Source organism: Sebastes umbrosus, chromosome 10, assembly GCF_015220745.1.
Source record: "Sebastes umbrosus isolate fSebUmb1 chromosome 10, fSebUmb1.pri, whole genome shotgun sequence".
Classification (NCBI taxonomy): domain Eukaryota; kingdom Metazoa; phylum Chordata; class Actinopteri; order Perciformes; family Sebastidae; genus Sebastes; species Sebastes umbrosus.
The window spans coordinates 28,704,107-28,722,794 of NC_051278.1; the positions used below are offsets into that span (position 1 = coordinate 28,704,107).

Below are 18,688 nucleotides of genomic sequence, written 5' to 3' on the forward strand. Positions count from 1 at the left end.
GATGGAACAGCCACAGTGAGCTGTTTAGATGAAGAGCTGCTGGCGAGCATCTGAGGCTCTACCTCCTCTGCTGTCAGTCAAACATGTACACCAACACACAGTCAGAGGCTGAGAGAAAAATGAGCATTTCTGATGTTTCTCTTAAAAAATAATAACTATTAACAATAAATCTAAAAATCACGTTGACGTTAGTTCTGACTTCAAGAAGGGAAGATGACTTTGTAACCTTTACTTCTTTATAGGTTGTTATATTGATGATTTTCATATTGGCAATGGAAATAACAAGTTTCTGTGTTTTGTCTCAAACTTGTCTCTCTCTTTCAGCAGATAGTGGTCTGCAGGAGGTTTTAGATGAACATAAGATCAGTCTGAGGAGGAGATGTGAAAGTGTGACTGAAGGAACTGATGCAACAGGAAGTGGAACCCTCCTCAACAGGATCTACACTGAGCTCTACATCACAGAGGGACAGAGTGAAGAGGTTAATACCCAACATGAGGTGTGGCAGCTTGAGACAGCTTCCAAGAAGAAGACCCTCCATGACACTCCAATCAAGTGCCACGACATCTTTAAAGCCTTACCTGACCAACAGGGACACATCAGAGTCGTTCTGACGAACGGTGTCGCTGGCATTGGAAAAACCTTCTCAGTGCAGAAGTTCACTCTGGACTGGGCAGAGAGGAAGGAAAACCAAGATGTAAGTCTGGTGATTCTGCTTTCGTTCAGGGAGCTGAACTTGATCAGAGATGAGCAGTACAGTCTTCTCATGCTGCTCCATGTTTTCCATCCAACATTACAGAAGGTCACAGCAGAGAAGCTTGCTGTGTGTAAAGTTCTGTTCATCTTTGACGGCCTGGATGAAAGCAGACTTTCACTGGATTTCCACAACAACGAGGTTGTGTCTGATGTCACCCAGAAGTCATCAGTCAACGTGCTGTTGACAAACCTCATCCAGGGGAATCTGCTTCCCTCAGCTCTCGTCTGGATAACTTCCCGACCTGCAGCAGCCAATCAGATTCCTCCTGCATGTGTTGACAGGGTAACAGAAGTACGAGGCTTCACTGACGCCCAGAAGGAGGAGTACTTCAGGAGGAGAGTCAGTGATGAAAAGCTGTCCAGCAGAATCATCTCACACATTAAGACATCCAGGAGCCTCCACATCATGTGTCTAATCCCAGTCTTCTGCTGGATCACTGCTACAGTTCTGGACCACATGTTGACTACAGACCAGAGAGGAGAGCTGCCCAAGACCCTGACCGACATGTACTCACACTTCCTCTTGGTTCAGACAAAAAGGAAGAAGCAGAAGTACGGTGAGGGACATGAGACGAGTCCACAGGAACTGACGGAGGCTGACAGAGAAGTTCTTCTGAAGCTGGGGAGGCTGGCGTTTGAACATCTGGAAAAAGGAGACATCATGTTCTACCAAGAAGACCTGGAGCGGTGTGGTCTTGATGTCACAGAGGCCTTGGTGTACTCAGGAGTTTGTACAGAGATCTCCAAAAGAGAGTGTGTGATCTTCCAGAAAACAGTCTACTGCTTTGTTCATCTGAGCATTCAGGAGTTTCTGGCTGCAGTCTACATGTTCAACTGTTACACAAACAGCAACACAGAGGTACTGGAGGACTTCCTGGGTAAAAAATATGTTCATTCAACCCTGGATGTCTTCCTGATGGGAGCCATGATGAAATCCCTTGAAAGTAAAAACGGCCACCTGGACCTGTTTTTTCGCTTCCTTCATGGCCTCTCTCTGGAGTCCAACCAGAGGCTCTTAGGAGGTCTGCTGGGTCAGACAGACAACAGTCCAGAAATCATCCAGAGAGCCATCAACAACCTGAAGGAGATGAACGTGTATAAAACCTCTCCTGACAGAAGCATCAACATCTTCCACTGTCTGATGGAAATGAACGACCACTCAGTACATCAGGAGATCCAAGAGTTCCTGAAGTCAGAGAACAGATCAGAGAAGAAACTCTCTGAGATCCACTGCTCAGCTCTGGCCTACATGCTGCAGATGTCAGAGGAGGTTCTGGATGAGTTGGACCTGAAGAAGTACAACACAACAGACGAGGGACGACGTAGACTGATTCCAGCTGTGAGGAACTGCAGAAAAGCTCTGTAAGTCCAGTTGTGATTAACTTTATAGATCAGTGTAGATTACTAGTTTGGTTCTTCAAATATACACATTATAAATTATTCTTAAAATGTAATATTCTTATAAGTGTTCCACGTGTTTATTACATAAATATGTCAGTTGTATTTTGTCACAGAGGTTTTTGAGCTGTTTCAAATGCTGAGTGCAAAAATGTTTCAGTAGGTTGTGTTTCTAGCTGTCAAGTTAATGAACACACTTATTCTATTTATTTCTAACAATTGCTACATTTTACAGTTTTTTCTTATTTATCTTTTGTGGTGATGGAGACGACATGTGAACCTGGTAAAACAAATGAAAAAAACAAAAGATCAGCTGGCTGGTGGAGTGCTCGGTCTAACCGTAGTAACGGCAGAAGAACATTTTGCTGATCCGGCGGGGAGTCGGGGCGGTCCTGGGATCAGAACCCTGGTGCTGGGGTTTGCTTTCAATAGGCCTTGCACCACATTACACGTTACCTTGTGTGTTTTTGGGATCATCTTGCGTTGGCTTCAAATGAAAAATGTTGCCACATTGCCGCTGTTTTAGTTTTCTTTGAGACCAGCTCTGCCATGTCTCGTCTCGTCACCCCAAAAAACACATGAACTTCCTAGTAAACAAACCTCTTCTTGTTTATCAACCAACATAATATCATAATATTACGTTAATCACGTTGTCATATTGCTTATTAGAAATGCAATACAGGCTGGATTTAACACTGTGACTCTGTCAGCACAGGTTGTTGATGTAGGCTACTTTTTAATTTAATTAGAACGTGTCATAATGACAAATGTGGGTTCTGCCGCTTAGCATAAATCAAACCGGTTTAAGCTCATACACCGGACCGGACCGGCAAAACCGAAAATCAACCCAACTCTAGCATAAGCCACCGTAAACTACCGGTCATACGAGACAAATATTGTCGTTGTAAAACCCCTGAGTGTGTTGAATCGAGCAATGGTACATTTTATTGCTTTCCTTTTATTCTGTTACTCACAGAATGACACTCAAGGGTTTCTCTCTCTTGTTGGTAAAGAGAAGAGTAGTAGCAGGAAATACACAGCTTCCACCAATAACAGCGGTCTGATGAATATATAACAGCAGAATGGTAAAATTCCGACTTTTTAAGAGATCTTATACACACCAAAGATCAATGTTATGTTTTCAATGCTGATACACTGATAACATCTTTCTGATGACATTATGTTGAAAATTATGCAACCTTATTGGTTCGTTAATTGTGTTTGTGAGCTGAATACATTTGATGCTCAGAAAAGAGCGTTAATGACAAAACACCATGCAGTCATCAGAATATCTAATTGTATGAATGTTTAATTATGTACAGGTCTAATATTACTATGCAATTTGTTTAATTTCTCTACCATGTGGCAGCAGTCACTGAATTTTCCCATTTATGGATGTGAACCTGACAGCAGCAGGAAGCTAGCAAAGAGAGGTCAGTTTTAATGTGCTTTTCTAATCAAGAAGGCCTCATGCTAACTTTGTGGAGACAGACCTGGGACCAGATCACACTGACAGACTGGATATTAGGGAAGCCTCAATATAACTCCATTTTCTCTCTCTTCATCTGCAAGATTAAAGAAAAACAAAGATTAAAAGTCTGTATCAATCTGCAAATCAAAAGTGTTTAGTCATGAGATTAAGTAAATATAAACTGTCCTCTTTCATCATAACATATTTTGTAATTTTTGTGTCATGACAGACTTTCTGGCTGTGGACTCTCAGATACTCACTGTGAAGTTGTGGCCTCAGCTCTGAAGTCCAACCCCTCCCATCTGAGAGAGCTGGACCTGAGTTCCAACTACCTGCAGGATTCAGGAGTGAAGCTGCTATCTTCTGGACTGGAGAGTCCAAACTGTAGACTGGAGACTCTGAGGTCAGTTCACCGACTGTAGCTTATGTAGTTTGTACACACACTCTCTATGCACTGGCTCTGATCCAGATGGCTCTAGAAAAGGACATTCACGTTTTCACGTCGGCCACCATAGCTCTCCAACACACTTGGCACACAAGAGAGGCTTCAGTTGGTTGCAATCTCCTTATGTCACTGCTATATATTGCCAGATCCTACACACTGGACCTTTAACCACAGACCTTATTTCAGGCATCTACCTAAAAACCCATTCAAAAAACCCATTGACTTCCAGATGAGGGAATAGGAAGTGCTAAAATGCTAACTCATTTCTGGGTTTTAGGACTCATTCCTGTAGTGCTCTATTTGAACATGTCTAAAGGTGCAGCACTCTTCAACAAACACGTATTGCACCAACTAAAAATGGCAGTAGGCAGTATATTTTTGGCATCATTGGGCAAAAAAATCCTTAATAACCTTTCAGCATATAGTAATTCAAGTGTTCTGAGAGATAACTAGACTTCTGCACCTCCTCATGGTTCTGTTTTCAGGCTTTAAAAAATCTAGATTAGATCAGATTTTACAATGGCTGCCGTGTCACAAACTTTCTCATTCTGAAAACATTTGAGGAGAGGAATAGGCATTACAGTAACAGAATATTGATTCATATTTGATCAACGCTGCCTATTTTGACCGTTTGGTCGGAGTTCGCGAGTGATTGATAGCCGGCTCTCATAGACACCAGCTGGACAGCAGACCTCAGTTCAGATCTGACTGCTTGCTTTCCTCCGGTCTGTGAAATCTTGCAGATGCCGGAGGACACCGGAGGACACAGAGGCACATGATTTTTTTCAGGTTACCTGTTTCATGTACTACTGTCACGATATAGCAACCGTTTTATAAAAATAAATATACATATTTGTTTCAATCTCGCCTACTTCAGCTTTAAAGGCACATAAGTGATGCTTATGAACGACACCATCAAATTAGAGGTTTCTATGGTTATAAGTTATTCCCACATTCTGTTTGACAGCAGATCTAACTGGGCTCTGTTTTCATGTCAGCATTGTCCTTTTCGTTATTGTCACATTTAGATTGCAACAAAAAACAAATAAATATTATGCATCAGAAACATCTTTGCGGGTTAATATTATTTTCAAGTCTATCTGAGTACAATACTCACATGTTCATACTGTACTTACATTCAAAGAGTTATTGATGTCTGTCATCATTCCTTCTGTCCGTGAAGCAATCCCTGTATAACCTGAGTGTTAGGAGATGAGTATTTAATCCACAGTCTTGTTCTGTGTAAAATGACCTGGAAAGTTGATCTTAAACTAATCGGAGGCTTCAGCAGTCTGAGTTATATGCATTATTATTATGATATGAATTAATATTAATATTACGATATGTTTTTACCAAATATCTCGATATCGATATGCGACAGTATTATAGGATTGACCATTGGTGCTTTCAGAAAATATTTACACAATGACATTTTTGATAAATAATCATCAGTAATGTGAATATAATGACTAAGTGTAAATGACAAATAATAGAACAACTAGAACAGTCTGGTAAGTTCAGAAAATTACATCACTTTACTGTAATGTAGCCTTTAAAACCAGGACGGGACGACCCTTATGCCATATCACAATATTCATTCATATATCCAGAAGATCAATTGCGTTAATGCATTAAAGAAATTAGTGGTGTTAAAGCGATTTTGCGTTAACGCGTTATTAAGGCATTAACTTTGACAGCCCTAGATATTCCGATATCCAAAATCTTAGACAATATATAGTCTCATATCACGATATCAATATAATAAGGATATATTGCCCAGCCCTAGTACAGTATGTATCCAGTAAGTATGTTGTGTTTCCTTGTTGAGCTGCAGGAGGAATAGTAACTCAAAGAGGGAATTTGGTACTAAACAGTCTGTAACTTTGGTTAACACTCACTTGATTTGTCTGACTCAGACTGCTGAATATTCATATTAGTTTGAGTTGAACTTATGAAGTCATTTCTCACAGTGTAGTTGTGTTATGAAGGGACCACTTCACAGGAGGAATGATTACTGCCACCAATAACTCTTTTGATGTACATAAAACATGTGGCTGTTGTTTTAAGACACACTTGAACGAATGTGGACCTTTCCTGTAAATGACATAAACCTACTAAGCTACCAGATAGAGTAAGAAGAAGGCCATGTAATGAATGAAATAATGAAGTCCAACAAATCTGATTTGATATTGATCCTCTAATTCCAGACTTGACAGAGATCAGCAGCATGTAATTGATGTGTGTTGACATGAATAGGTGTATGAATGTTGTGGTGACATTTGAATGATGTCTGTAGAAAGCTGACATTATGATGATCCATAATAACACAATGACAAAGTCACTCTACTAATTTTAGGGAAAAGATCATTGATTAGGACATAGTAATGTTGAGCTACACATTTAAAACCTGAACACATCTGACTGGATTATAAAGTGATTTTATCTTCATCATTTATTCTTTATTCAGATTGAGTTACTGCAGTTTGTCAGAGATCAGCTGTGCTTCTCTGGCCTCAGCTCTGAAGTCCAACCCCTCCCAACTGAGAGAGCTGGATCTGAGTGACAACAACCTGCAGGATTCAGGAGTGAAGCTCCTGTGTGGTTTTCTGGAGAGTCCACACTGTAAACTGGAGACTCTGAGGTCAGTTCACTGACTCTCTGTTACTATTATAGATCTTATATGGTTAATGAACAATTGAACCTAATTGATTTACAAACATAACTTACATCCATAAAGTTGTTAATATCCTTTTCGTTATATTTTCATGTTTCTTGAACTAAATTTAGTCTGCAGTCACAAAAGACTTGTGTTTCTTAAATAAACTGTAGAAAATGTCCACTGTTAGTTGTTAAAGTAAATTAATGTTGATCATTTTTGGTATATGGTCACATCTGGATACAGAAGATCCTCTGAACTAATACTTGTTTTAAATTAATCAAGTTCACTTCACGAACTAGAAATATTTCTTTGGTTTCTGTTAATTGCATTGTGTTTTCCAAAATAATGTCTGCTCAATGATATTGATCCTTCAGAAAACACACACACACACACACACACACACACACACACACAAACACACAAACACACACACACACACACACAGAAAATGCAGCTGTTTAAAGGATCAATATAGTATTGATCCTCTAATTCTTGACTTGACTGAGATCAGCAGCATGTAATTGATGTGAGTTGACATGAATTGGTGTATGAATGTTGTGGTGACATTTGGAAGATGTCTGTAGAAGGCTGACATGATGATCCTCCACAATAACACAAAGACAAAGTCACTCTACTCATTTTAGGGAAAAGCTCACTGATCAGGACATAGTAATGTTGAGCTACACATTTAAAACCTGAACACATCTGATTGGATTATAAAGTGATTTTTAATCTTCATCATTTATTCTTTATTCAGATTGAGGGGCTGCAGTTTGTCAGATATCAGCTGTGCTTCTCTGGCCTCAGCTCTGAAGTCCAACCCCTCCCATCTGAGAGAGCTGGAGCTGAGGGGAAACAAGTTGCAGGATTCAGGAGTGAAGTTGCTGTGTGGTTTTCTGGAGAGTCCACACTGTAGACTGGAGACTCTGAGGTTAGACACCATTTTTCACTTCTGTACTGATATTAATATGATGTGAAAGTTGTGGTGACACTAAAGTGCAGACATAAGGCTGATATTATACTGATCCACACTGAGTATCTTAAGGCTTAAGTACATTTTCTTCTTCAGTGGTTTAGACCATTGACTGTGGCAGAGCAATGTTGAGCTACACATTTAAAACCTTAATATGTCACAACACTTGACTTTCATCATGTTTCTTTTTTTTTTTTTTTTTTTTTTTATGAAATTAGGAAAATAAATAAGTATGAAGAATAAATAAATAATCTCTATTTCAGCTATCAGACAATAACAAATATATTCAGTATTTGTTTTTTTCTATAAATTTTATGACGCTATATGATGTTTATACTGACTGAATAGTTTAAACTGAAAATGCTTTGATTTTATGACTCCACTATTCCTAAAATATATATTGTAGATGTCTTATCTCATATATCTTTTGTTCACATTTCTCCAAAATCCACCCTGACATATTTGACATCTTTAGAAACTTTGAGATCTTGAGTTGAATCTTGAATCAATTTCTGTGGGTTTTTATTTGTGTTCAGCTGCACAACATGAGTTTGTATAGATGGATCCACTGGTGGGGGCTGTCAGAGTTTAAGAGGTGAAGTCACGTCTTTATTGAAGTAGCAGCATGTTGTCATTAGTATTAGTGAGAGCTCTGTTTCACTTTTTGTATTTTACAGTTTTTAACCTGCATCCTGTTGGCTTCAGATGTTTGGAGTTTACATTTTCTAAACTTCTACGTTCTAAACCTTCTTCAGCTCTGAACAGATTATTAAACATTGAATGATTTGAAGCAGGAACGTTGTCTTCTAAAGTTACATCATTTATTCTTTATTCAGATTGAGGAGCTGCAGTTTGTCAGAGATCAGCTGCGCTTCTCTGGCCTCAGCTCTGAAGTCCAACCCCTCCCAACTGAGAGAGCTGGATCTGAGTGACAACAACCTACAGGATTCAGGAGTAAAGCTCCTGTGTGGTTTTCTGGAGAGTCCACACTGTAGACTGGAGACTCTGAGGTCAGTTCACTGACTCTCTGTTACTATTATAGATCTTATATGTTTAATGAATAATTGAACCTAATTGATTTACAAACATAACTTACATCCATAAAGTTGTTAATATCCTTTTCGTTATATTTTCATGTTTCTTGAACTAAATTTAGTCTGCAGTCACAAAAGACTTGTGTTTCTTAAAGAAACTGTAGAAAATGTTCACTGTTAGTTGCTAAAGTAAATTAATGTTGATCATTGTTGGTAAATGATCACATCTGGATACAGAAGATCCTTTGAACTAATATTCAGGGTTCCTACGCAGTATGGAGAAGTATGGAGAAGTATGGAATTTGATTTTAGTAATTTCCAGGTCTGGATAAGTATGGAAAAAAGAAAAGAGAGAATGGAAAAACATTTCTGTTTCCTGACTGTTGCCCCTATTCTGTTTTCTAAAATATAAAATTCAGAATTTCTAAAAAGAAATAGATCATACAAGCAGAGTGTTTTTCATGGTGTTTGGAGCAGCCAGTGCAGCCACAATGTTTACTACTGAGTGAGAGAGCTTGGGCCAGAGTGAGCTTGATGTCGTTGAAAGCAAACACAAGAAGTAGGCTATGACTGAACGCACACTCCTACAGAGCTGCCTCTACGCCTGTACGTCACAGTCAGGGCCGGCCCCTCCATATAGGCCAACTAGGCAACTGCCTAGGGCGGACCTTTGGCAGCGAAATGTGGGCCAACTATTCATCATGAGCTAAATAATAATATAATAATAAAAAGTAACCGGTAACTGCAGGCAGACGGCACAGAGCAGAACTCTGCCTGTCAGACTGTGACAATCTAATACTTTACATATTGAGGGGGGGTACGAGCGGCCCCTGCTAATTTGGGCTTATCCTCGTTTTGGCTGAAATCTGACTGGCTCAGTCATTTACATCATGAACGTGATGAACTGTGACCAGTGTTCCAGCTGGCCTGGCCTGGCTTGGGGGCGAAGCACTGTAGTCTTGTCACAGCGTCCTCTGAACCCCGAATCACAAAGTCAAATATGGTCAAAGAAATCTACAGAGAAGTCTTGAAATTTGAGTCAGGAAAAGTCTGGAATTTTTAAATGGAAAATGTGTAGGAACCCTGAATATTTGTTCTAAATTGATCAAGTTTACTTCATGAAGTAGAAATATTTCTCTGGTTTCTGTTTGTTTCAACGTGCTCCACAAATAATATCTGATCATTGATATTCATCCTTCAGCACACACACATAGATGAACACAGAGATCAGCAGCATGTTATTGATGTGTGTTGACATGAACAGGTGTATGAATGTTGGGGTGACATTTGGATGATGTCTGTAGAAGGCTGACATTATGATGATCCACAATAACACAATGATAAAGTCACTCTACTCATTTTAGGGAAAAGCTCACTGATTAGGAAATAGTAATGTTGAGCTACAGATTTGAAACCTGAATACATCTGATTGGATTATAAAGTGATTTATATCTTCATCATTTATTCTTTATTCAGATTGAGGGGCTGCAGTTTGTCAGAGATCAGCTGTGCTTCTCTGGTCTCAGCTCTGAAGTCCAACCCCTCCCATCTGAGAGAGCTGGAGCTGAGTTACAACAGCCTGAAGGATTCAGGAGTGAAGCTGCTGTCTGGTTTTCAGGAGAGTCCACACTGTAGACTGGAGACTCTGAGGTCAGACACCATTTTTACCTCCACCAAGGCCAAAGGCCTTTGAAGGAGGTTATGTTTTCACCGGCATTAGTTTGTTGGTTTGTCCGTTTGGAGGATTACTCCAAAAGTCCAATATGGATTTGAATGACATGTTTTGGAGGGGTGGGATGTGGCATAATGAACAATCCATTTGATTTTGGTGGCGATCCAGGTCATGATCCGGCTTCGGGAATTTATTTTATTAACTCCGCTCAGCCTGTGCATTAACACCACAGGCTTTAAGATATGTGCAGTGTAACTGATGACGCGACGTACATGAACCCTGCCTTGGCGGAGGTCTGCGCTCTCCGAATGCACTTCTAGTTTACTTTTGTTTTGAGATTAATATGATGTGAAAGTTGTGGTGACACTAAACTGCAGACATAAGGCTGATATTATACTGATCCACACTGAGTATCTTAATGCTAAAGTACATTTTATTCTTCAGTGGTTTAGTCCAATGACTGTGGCAGAGCAATGTTGAGCTACACATTTAAAACTTCAATATATCACAACTCTTGACTTTCATCATGTTTCTTTTTTTTTTTTGAAGAAGAAGAAATTAGGAAAATAAATAAGTATGAAGAATAAATAAATAATCACTATTTAAGCTATCAGACAATAAAAAATATATTCAGTATTTTTTTTTTTTTTAAATGTTATGATGCTATGTGATGCTTTTACTGACTGAATAGTTTAAACTGAAGATGCTTTGATGTTATGACTCCACTATTGCTAAAATATATATTTTTGATATCTTATCTTATATATCTTTTGTTCACATTTCTCCAAAATCCATCCTGACATATTTGACATCTTCGGAAACTTTGAGATCTTAAGTTGAATCTTGAATCAATTTCTGTGGGTTTTTATTTATGTTTGGCTGCACAACATGAGTTTGTGTAAATGGAACCGCTGGTTGAGCTGTCAGAGTTTAAGAGGTGAAGTCACTACATCTTTATTGAAGTAGCAGCACGTTTTCATTAATATTATTGAGAGCTCTGTTTCACTTTTTGTATTTTGCAGTTTTTAACCTGCATCCTGTTGGCTTCAGGTGTTTGGAGTTTGCATTTTCTGAACTTCTACGTTCTAAACCTTCTTCAGCTCTGAACAGATTATTAATCATTGAATGATTTCAAGCAGGAACATTGTTTACTAAAGTTACATCATTTATTCTTTATTCAGATTGAGGAGCTGCAGTTTGACAGAGATCAGCTGCGCTTCTCTGGCCTCAGCTCTGAAGTCCAACCCTTCCCATCTGAGAGAGCTGGAGCTGAGTGGAAACAAGCTGCAGGATTCAGGAGTGAAGCTCCTGTGTGGTTTTCTGGAGAGTCCACACTGTAGACTGGAGACTCTGAGGTCAGTTCACTGACTCTCTGTTACTATTATAGATCTTATATATTTAATGAACAATTGAACCTGTTTTATGTACAAACATAACTTACATCCATAAAGTTGTTGATTTCCTTTTCTTCATATTTTCGTGTTTCTTTAACTAAATTTAGTCTGCAGTCACAAAAGACTTGTGTTTCTTAAAGAAACTGTAGAAAACGTCCACTGTTAGTTGATAAAGTAAATTAATGTTGATCATTTTTGGTATATGGTCACATCTGGATACAGAAGATCCTCTGAACTAATATCTGTTTTACATTGATCAAGTTTACTTCATGAAGTAGAAATATTTCTCTGGTTTCTGTTCGTTTCAACCTGTTCCACAAGTAATGTCTGATCATTGATATTGATCCTTCAGCACACACACATAGATGAACACAGAGATCAGCAGCATGTTATTGATGTGTGTTGACAAGAATAGGTGTATGAATGTTGTGGTGACATTTGTACTGATATGTAGAAGGCTGACATTATGATGATCCACAATAACACAATGACAAAGTCACTCTACTCATTTTAGGGAAACGCTCATTGATTAGGACATAGTAATGTTGAGCTACACATTTAAAACTTGAACACATCTGATTGGGTTATAAAGTGATTTTTATCTTCATCATTTATTCTTTTTTCAGATTAAGTTACTGCAGTTTGTCAGAGATCAGCTGTGCTTCTCTGGCCTCAGCTCTGATGTCCAACCCATCCCATCTGGGAGAGCTGGAGCTGAGAGTAAACGACCTGAAGGATTCAGGTGTGAAGCTGCTGTCTGATCTTGAGGACAGTCCAAACTGTAGACTGGAGACTCTGGAGTAAGTAGACAGTCGGAGTCAGTCCATGCTGGTTTCAGCGGTATTATTGTGATGTGTTTCCTCAGTTAAGCTGTGAGAGGAGAACGGTGACACAGAGAGAGAGAACAGTCAGCCAATCAGATCAGCCAGAAGCTTGTTATGATCATGTGTTAGAGTTGATGTGAAGAAGATGTTGTTGTTGTGTCCATGTCTCCAGGAAATAAAGCTGGAATACAGCTGACAGCATCACAACATGTAAACAGACAGTGGTCCTCACCCATCAAACTGTCGTACAATCAAATCTGATCAGAAAGTCTTTGTTCTCTCATTGATCAGTTCATCTTTGTCACAGCTCTGAGATCAGTCTGACTGAAGCCTCAAATCACTGGCTGTTATTTCATAGAAACATGGTTACATTTAGTAACCATAGTGTGGTCTTTATACAGACCAGAACCTCTGCTGAGGTTTGTAATTCAAATGTCACTGAGACACTGCTTTTTTAACATCGTTGAACCCTAACAGTAATAAATCCATCATAAAAGTGAGCAGTGAATATCTCTCTGATTCTGCAGTAATGATGCGTTTAGGACTCTCAGCAGTTTATTTCCACTGTGTACTTCAGTGAAATCTAGCTCTAGCTCAGTGTGTTTACTCCAATACGTTAACATGAGAGGTGAAAGGAAGCTGGCTATGCTACACAGACTGAAGTCCCTGCTGCTCTTTATACTGGATGTTTTATTTCTATTTTACCTTTATTTAACCAGATAAGTCAACTGAGAACCAATTCTCATTTACAATGATGACCTGGCCAAGAGGCAGTGACAGAAGGCAAGGCCATACAAGATATTAGATCATAGAACATAACAATTAGTGCAATAAAACATTAGACAAAATTAAAACATGAAAACATCACAATATGTACGGTATATACAACAATAGAAATATATATATGTGCTGTGTTCCAGAGAGGCAAATTCAGAAGGTACAGTGATCAAAAACTATCTCTTGTAATGAGTTTGTAAAGGAGGGTAATGGGATGAGGGTGTGGAGTTTTAGCGTCTTTTGTAACTCGTTCCAGTCACTAGGAGCAGCAAACTGGAATGAGTGATGACCAAAAGAGGTGAGGACTTTAGGAGGTACCATACTGAGGAATTTTCTAGAACATAAATTGCGGTTACTGTTGGAGATATTAAGTAGTGAGCGGAGATATGGAGGTTGGTTTTGCCAATGATAGTTTTATAAATGAACTGTGTGCTGCATCACTGACTGACGGCTGATGAAGGGAGTCTCTGTAAACACTGATTCATGACTTCTGTTCTCTTCTTCTTCTCTCATCAGATGGAGGTGATCTCTGTCAGAGTCTGAGTAATCAGAAAAGTGGATGTGTTGAGAGGATCAGCTGTGTCCTGATGATCCATAGAGGTTCACCACCTAGACCTGCATTTTATTTTGTCTTTTTTTTTATTCATTCATATATTCTGAACCCAAAATGCCTCTGCAGATCAGATCAGTTCAGTTCGTGACAACATAACTGTAGATTAACACATTTAAATAGATCTTTCTGCTTTGCTTTGTCATGCAGCTCCACCCTTTGGAACGGTGGAGTTTTGCTGTTTATTTCCACATATTTTTAAATAACAGTGGAAGTTAATAAAGTTACCCTATTATAACCAAGCCCTCGGGAAGTGCGCCAGGCTTTGATGCCTATTTTCGTAGTGGCCAAATGGTGGATAATCATGTACATACAGGAAAATTCCAGTTTTATGTGTGACTCTGCTAGTTTTCACGTTACATGACTGAACATAAAGTCACCCGTGGAGCTTTTTTCCCCTCAGAAATCAATGTTGAAGCGGTCGATATCACCACCATTCATGTTCTGTTGTTCCTGCTGGAGCTGCTTTCTGCCAGCAGATGTCACCATTCCCTCTGTTTTACCACAAAGGTGGTTTATCTGAATGGATGCAGTGATCACTGAACTGATGATGTGAATGCTTTCTTTCTGACTGACTTGGTTTTGTAAAGGTTAAGTGTCATCATAATGTAGTTAAACATGATTTAAAATGATGGAACTGGATTTGAAATTAAACTTGGGCTCAAGGATGAACTGATTAGAGTTTGGTGGTCAAAGGTTAGAGGTCATTGTGACCTCACAAAACACATTTCTGGCCATAACTCAGGAATTCATATGCTAATTATGACAATTTCACACAAATGTTTATTATGATAAAAATGATGAAGTGATGACATTTTGGACATAAATGGATGTAAACTGCAACTTGACTGGTTAGCGGAGGCAGACAACTGTGAGGCAGTAATTGTAGTTTTTTCTTTTTGAAGAGAAGATAAGTTTATTTATTTCATCTATGTTTAAGTATTTTGAGGTAACTCATTTTAAAATAAGTTAGCTAACTGCGATATTAACAAAGAAATGTAGCTAACGTTAGTGTTAACGGTCACTATTCAACAACTGTTTTGGACAGAACCTCTTTAACATCTCACACAATAAATAAAAGTTCACAGTGATCCTCAGCAGGGAGAGAAAACTGCATGTTCACATGTTATAATAATTGCAGGATTATATTCTAGTATACTTTACAGTTCCAGTAGCTACAGTTTGTTCCTCTCATGTCTTACCTTTAAACTCAAGTCACAGAGCTAAGCAGACTATTTTCTGATAAAGTCCTTCATCACCAACACTTGGAACTGTTTTGAAGACTCCACAAAGACTCTTCTGAACATCTGTTACAAAATAAAAACTGATTTAAATCAGTTTACCAAGTTGTGATTGTATTTCCAAATCCAGGTTACTGGAAACGGCACGTCCTTGCTCTTTTTTGTAAAACACAAGCAAATCTTTCACACCTTTTGTATGATATTGGAATTGTGTATTGGAAGAAACATCAATATAAACAAATGTAACTCATATGATAATATAATACATTTTAAAATTGTGCTTTACATTGTACTAATTGAGCAATAAATATGTGTAATTTCTGGCTACCATCTGTGTTTGGATCATGAAAAAGAGTTGCACAGTTGCAACTCAGGAAAATGGCTGAAATTATTTTTTTTTATTGTGCAACAGACAGAATTATTTTTCATCCAGATATTCAGAATAATTTGATTTGTATAAGTCTGTAAAAGAAAACAGATCAGAAAAAATACTTAAGTTTTAAACTAAATAGATTTATTTACATAATTTAAACATAAAGCTGAGATCTCTCCATTCCAACACAACTTTCAGTTTAAATCCGTGTCTCTGTCGTCTCTTGTCATGGCTCATGAGCCGGGTCATGGCACTCATAAACACATCACACACACACACGACCGCACACAAACACGCACACACGCACACACGCACACACACACACACACACACACACACACACACACACTGACGCATGCACGCACGCACGCACGCACGCACACACGCACGCACGCACACACACACACACGCACACGCACACGCACACGCACGCACGCACACACACACACACACACACACACACACACACACACACACACTCGACTTGCTGTAAAAGGAGAGGTGGAGGAGCAACACTTAGCAGGTGAACCCCGACTCTTAAAGTGTTAAATGACTCCATTTCGAGTCGACAGAGCAGAAGGAGGCTGAAGCAGGGTGAGTATTAATCCAACATTTTATTATTTTACTGTCAAAGTCTCTAAGTCAGTTTTCTCCCTGTGGACTGTAGAAGAAAGAAATGTTAGAATGAACTCAACTCAAACCATCCAGCAATCACCTGGTTAGTTGTCTTTAAATCTCTGCTTGTTTTCTTGGGTTACGGTAGGTTTAATGAATATTATTCAGCCAGTCATGATTTTGTGTTCACAGATGAATCAAACTGTTGAGTTCATTCCAACATTTCTCTCCTCTACAGTCCACAGGGAGAAAACTGCGTAGAGACTTTCATAGTAAAATAATAAAATGTTGGATTTACACTCACTCTGCTTCAGTCTTCAGTCTTCAGGTTTCCTCCTTCTGCTTTGTTGACTCCAAATGGATTTTGAACTAACTGAACACTTTCGCTTTCAGGGTTTCCTCCCTGTTCTCATGTGCTTGCATAACATGTCAGTGTGGCTCCTCCCCTCTCCATTTACAGGAAATCTTTGACCTTAGAGTTTATCTACGAGAGTTTGTGTGTGTGTTGCTCACACAAATCATGTTTTTAACACGGTGTGTTTTGGAATCTCTTTTTGCTTGAACAGAAATATGAGTTTTGGTCAAATGTTATCTAATTTTTATGTTTAAATTATGTCAATATATCAGTCTAGTTAAATGTGCTTTTATATCTTTTTTTTTCCAGAATTATATGACTAAGATTTTTCTGAACATCTAAGATAAGATAAGATATTCCTTTATTAGTCCCACAGTGGGGAAATGTGCAGTGTACAGCAGCAAAGGGGATAGTGCAAAAACAGGAAGCATCAGTAAAAACAAAAAGCAAGATGCAACACAGTAAAAAATAAACAAAACAAAAGTGAAACAAAATATGAACAATTTAAATAGAAGGAAATACAAAAATATGAACGATATAAACAGTATTGATTATTGCATAACTGAGAAATGTAATTTCCCCTGAAAATATTGCACAGTCGGTGTACAGTATAGTGCAGTTATTGTCAGTTTTTAGTGTGTATGTGGTCTACTGGGAGCAGTGCTGGTTGTGGAGTCTGACAGCTGCAAATAGGAAGGACCGGGGATAGCGCTCCTTCACACACTTCGGGTGGAGCAGCTTGTCCCTGAAGGAGCTCTCCAGTGCTGAGATGGTGTCCTGCATGGGGTGGAGTCGTTACCCATCATGGATGACAGCTCAGCCATCATCCTCCTCTCTCCCATCACCTCCACTGGGTCCAGGGGGCATCCCAGGACAGAGCTGGCCTTCCTGATCACTCTATCCAGTCTCTTCCTGTCCGCAGCTGAGACGCTGCTGCCCCAGCAGACCAGTGTTTAGCAATGCAGACGAACTGCAATGCTAAACACAAAAAAGAGACAGACAAACAGATAGAGTAGTATTTGGGTGAAATAAAACTAACAGTTGTTAGACATAAAGTAGTATTTGGGTGGAATAAACCTTTAAAACTACAAGTCGTTAGACATAAAGCAGTATTTTGGTGGAATAAACCTTTAAAACTTCAGGTCTAGAGAGAGCTCCATCAGGCATAAGGTTTAAGGAGACCTGGCAGGTAAGAAGGGGGCGTGTCCATTTACAGTTTAAAGTGAAAGTCAATGAAGGGAAGCTAAAACTGGCGTAATATGCCTTTTTTACAGCAGCCATTTTGACATGTCATTGGAGAGTAATCACAGATGTAATTAATAACATTATTATGGCCCTGATCCATTGAAGCCCTGCAGTAGAGCATGCTGGCTCACTGAAACGGCTGTGACACAGTAAATAGTGTGTGTGTGTGTGTGTGTGTGTGTACTCACACGGATCAGCCCCTTAACTTGATGTGTTTATGAGTGTCATGACCCGGCTCATGAGCCATGACAAGAGACGGCAGTGACACGGATTTAAACTGAAAGGTGTACAAGTTTATTATTAAACATACAATAACCAAAAAACCATAGTGAGGTGATGAGGTGTGTGAATCAGTGTTATCAGTTTGTCAGCAGATGGATGAGTGGTTGTGTGGTGAATGAAGGGTGTAAAACCTAATCTAGAAACATAGCTGAAGCCAACCAAACAAGAATATGTAAATAAATCTATTTAGTATAAAGCTTGATTTTTTTCTGTTCTGTTTTCTTTTACAGACTTATACAAATAAAATTATTCTAAAGATCTGGATGAAAAATAATTCTGTCTGTTGCACAATAAAAAAATATTTCAGCCATTTTCCTGAGTTGCAACTGTGCAACTCTTTTTCATAATCAAAACACAGATAGAAGCCAGAAATGACACATATTTATTGCTCAATTAGTACAATGTGAAGCACAATTTTAAAATGTATTATATTATCATTTGAGTTACATTTGTTTATATTGATATTTCTTCCAATACACAATTCCAATATCATACAAAAGGTGTGAACGCAGCTTGTGTTTTACAAAAACGAGCAAGGACATGCCGTTTCCAGCAACCTGGATTTG

At 38.8% G+C, this 18,688-nt stretch overlaps 1 protein-coding gene across 1 annotated transcript; it reads left to right on the plus strand.

Annotated features, from left to right (window-relative positions):
- The first annotated feature begins 565 nt into the window (after nucleotides 1–565).
- LOC119496152 (NACHT, LRR and PYD domains-containing protein 12-like) lies at nucleotides 566–15,650 on the plus strand. Its single transcript, XM_037783263.1, has 7 exons — nucleotides 566–2,116; nucleotides 3,853–4,026; nucleotides 6,536–6,709; nucleotides 7,485–7,658; nucleotides 8,537–8,710; nucleotides 12,427–12,600; nucleotides 13,918–15,650. Exons 1-7 carry the CDS (start codon nucleotides 765–767, stop codon nucleotides 13,925–13,927), a joined length of 2,232 nt encoding a protein of 743 aa, XP_037639191.1. The 5' UTR covers nucleotides 566–764; the 3' UTR covers nucleotides 13,928–15,650.
- Nucleotides 15,651–18,688: the final 3,038 nt, after the last annotated feature.

Excerpts from the sequence above, each read along its gene's own strand:
- LOC119496152 (XM_037783263.1), top strand. The coding sequence starts at position 765 with ATGCTGCTCCATGTTTTCCATCCAACATTACAGAAGGTCACAGCAGAG. Across the intron at positions 7,659-8,536 it reads TGTAGACTGGAGACTCTGAG|ATTGAGGAGCTGCAGTTTGT; the intron begins GTTAGACACCAT and ends TTCTTTATTCAG. Across the intron at positions 8,711-12,426 it reads TGTAGACTGGAGACTCTGAG|ATTAAGTTACTGCAGTTTGT; the intron begins GTCAGTTCACTG and ends TTCTTTTTTCAG.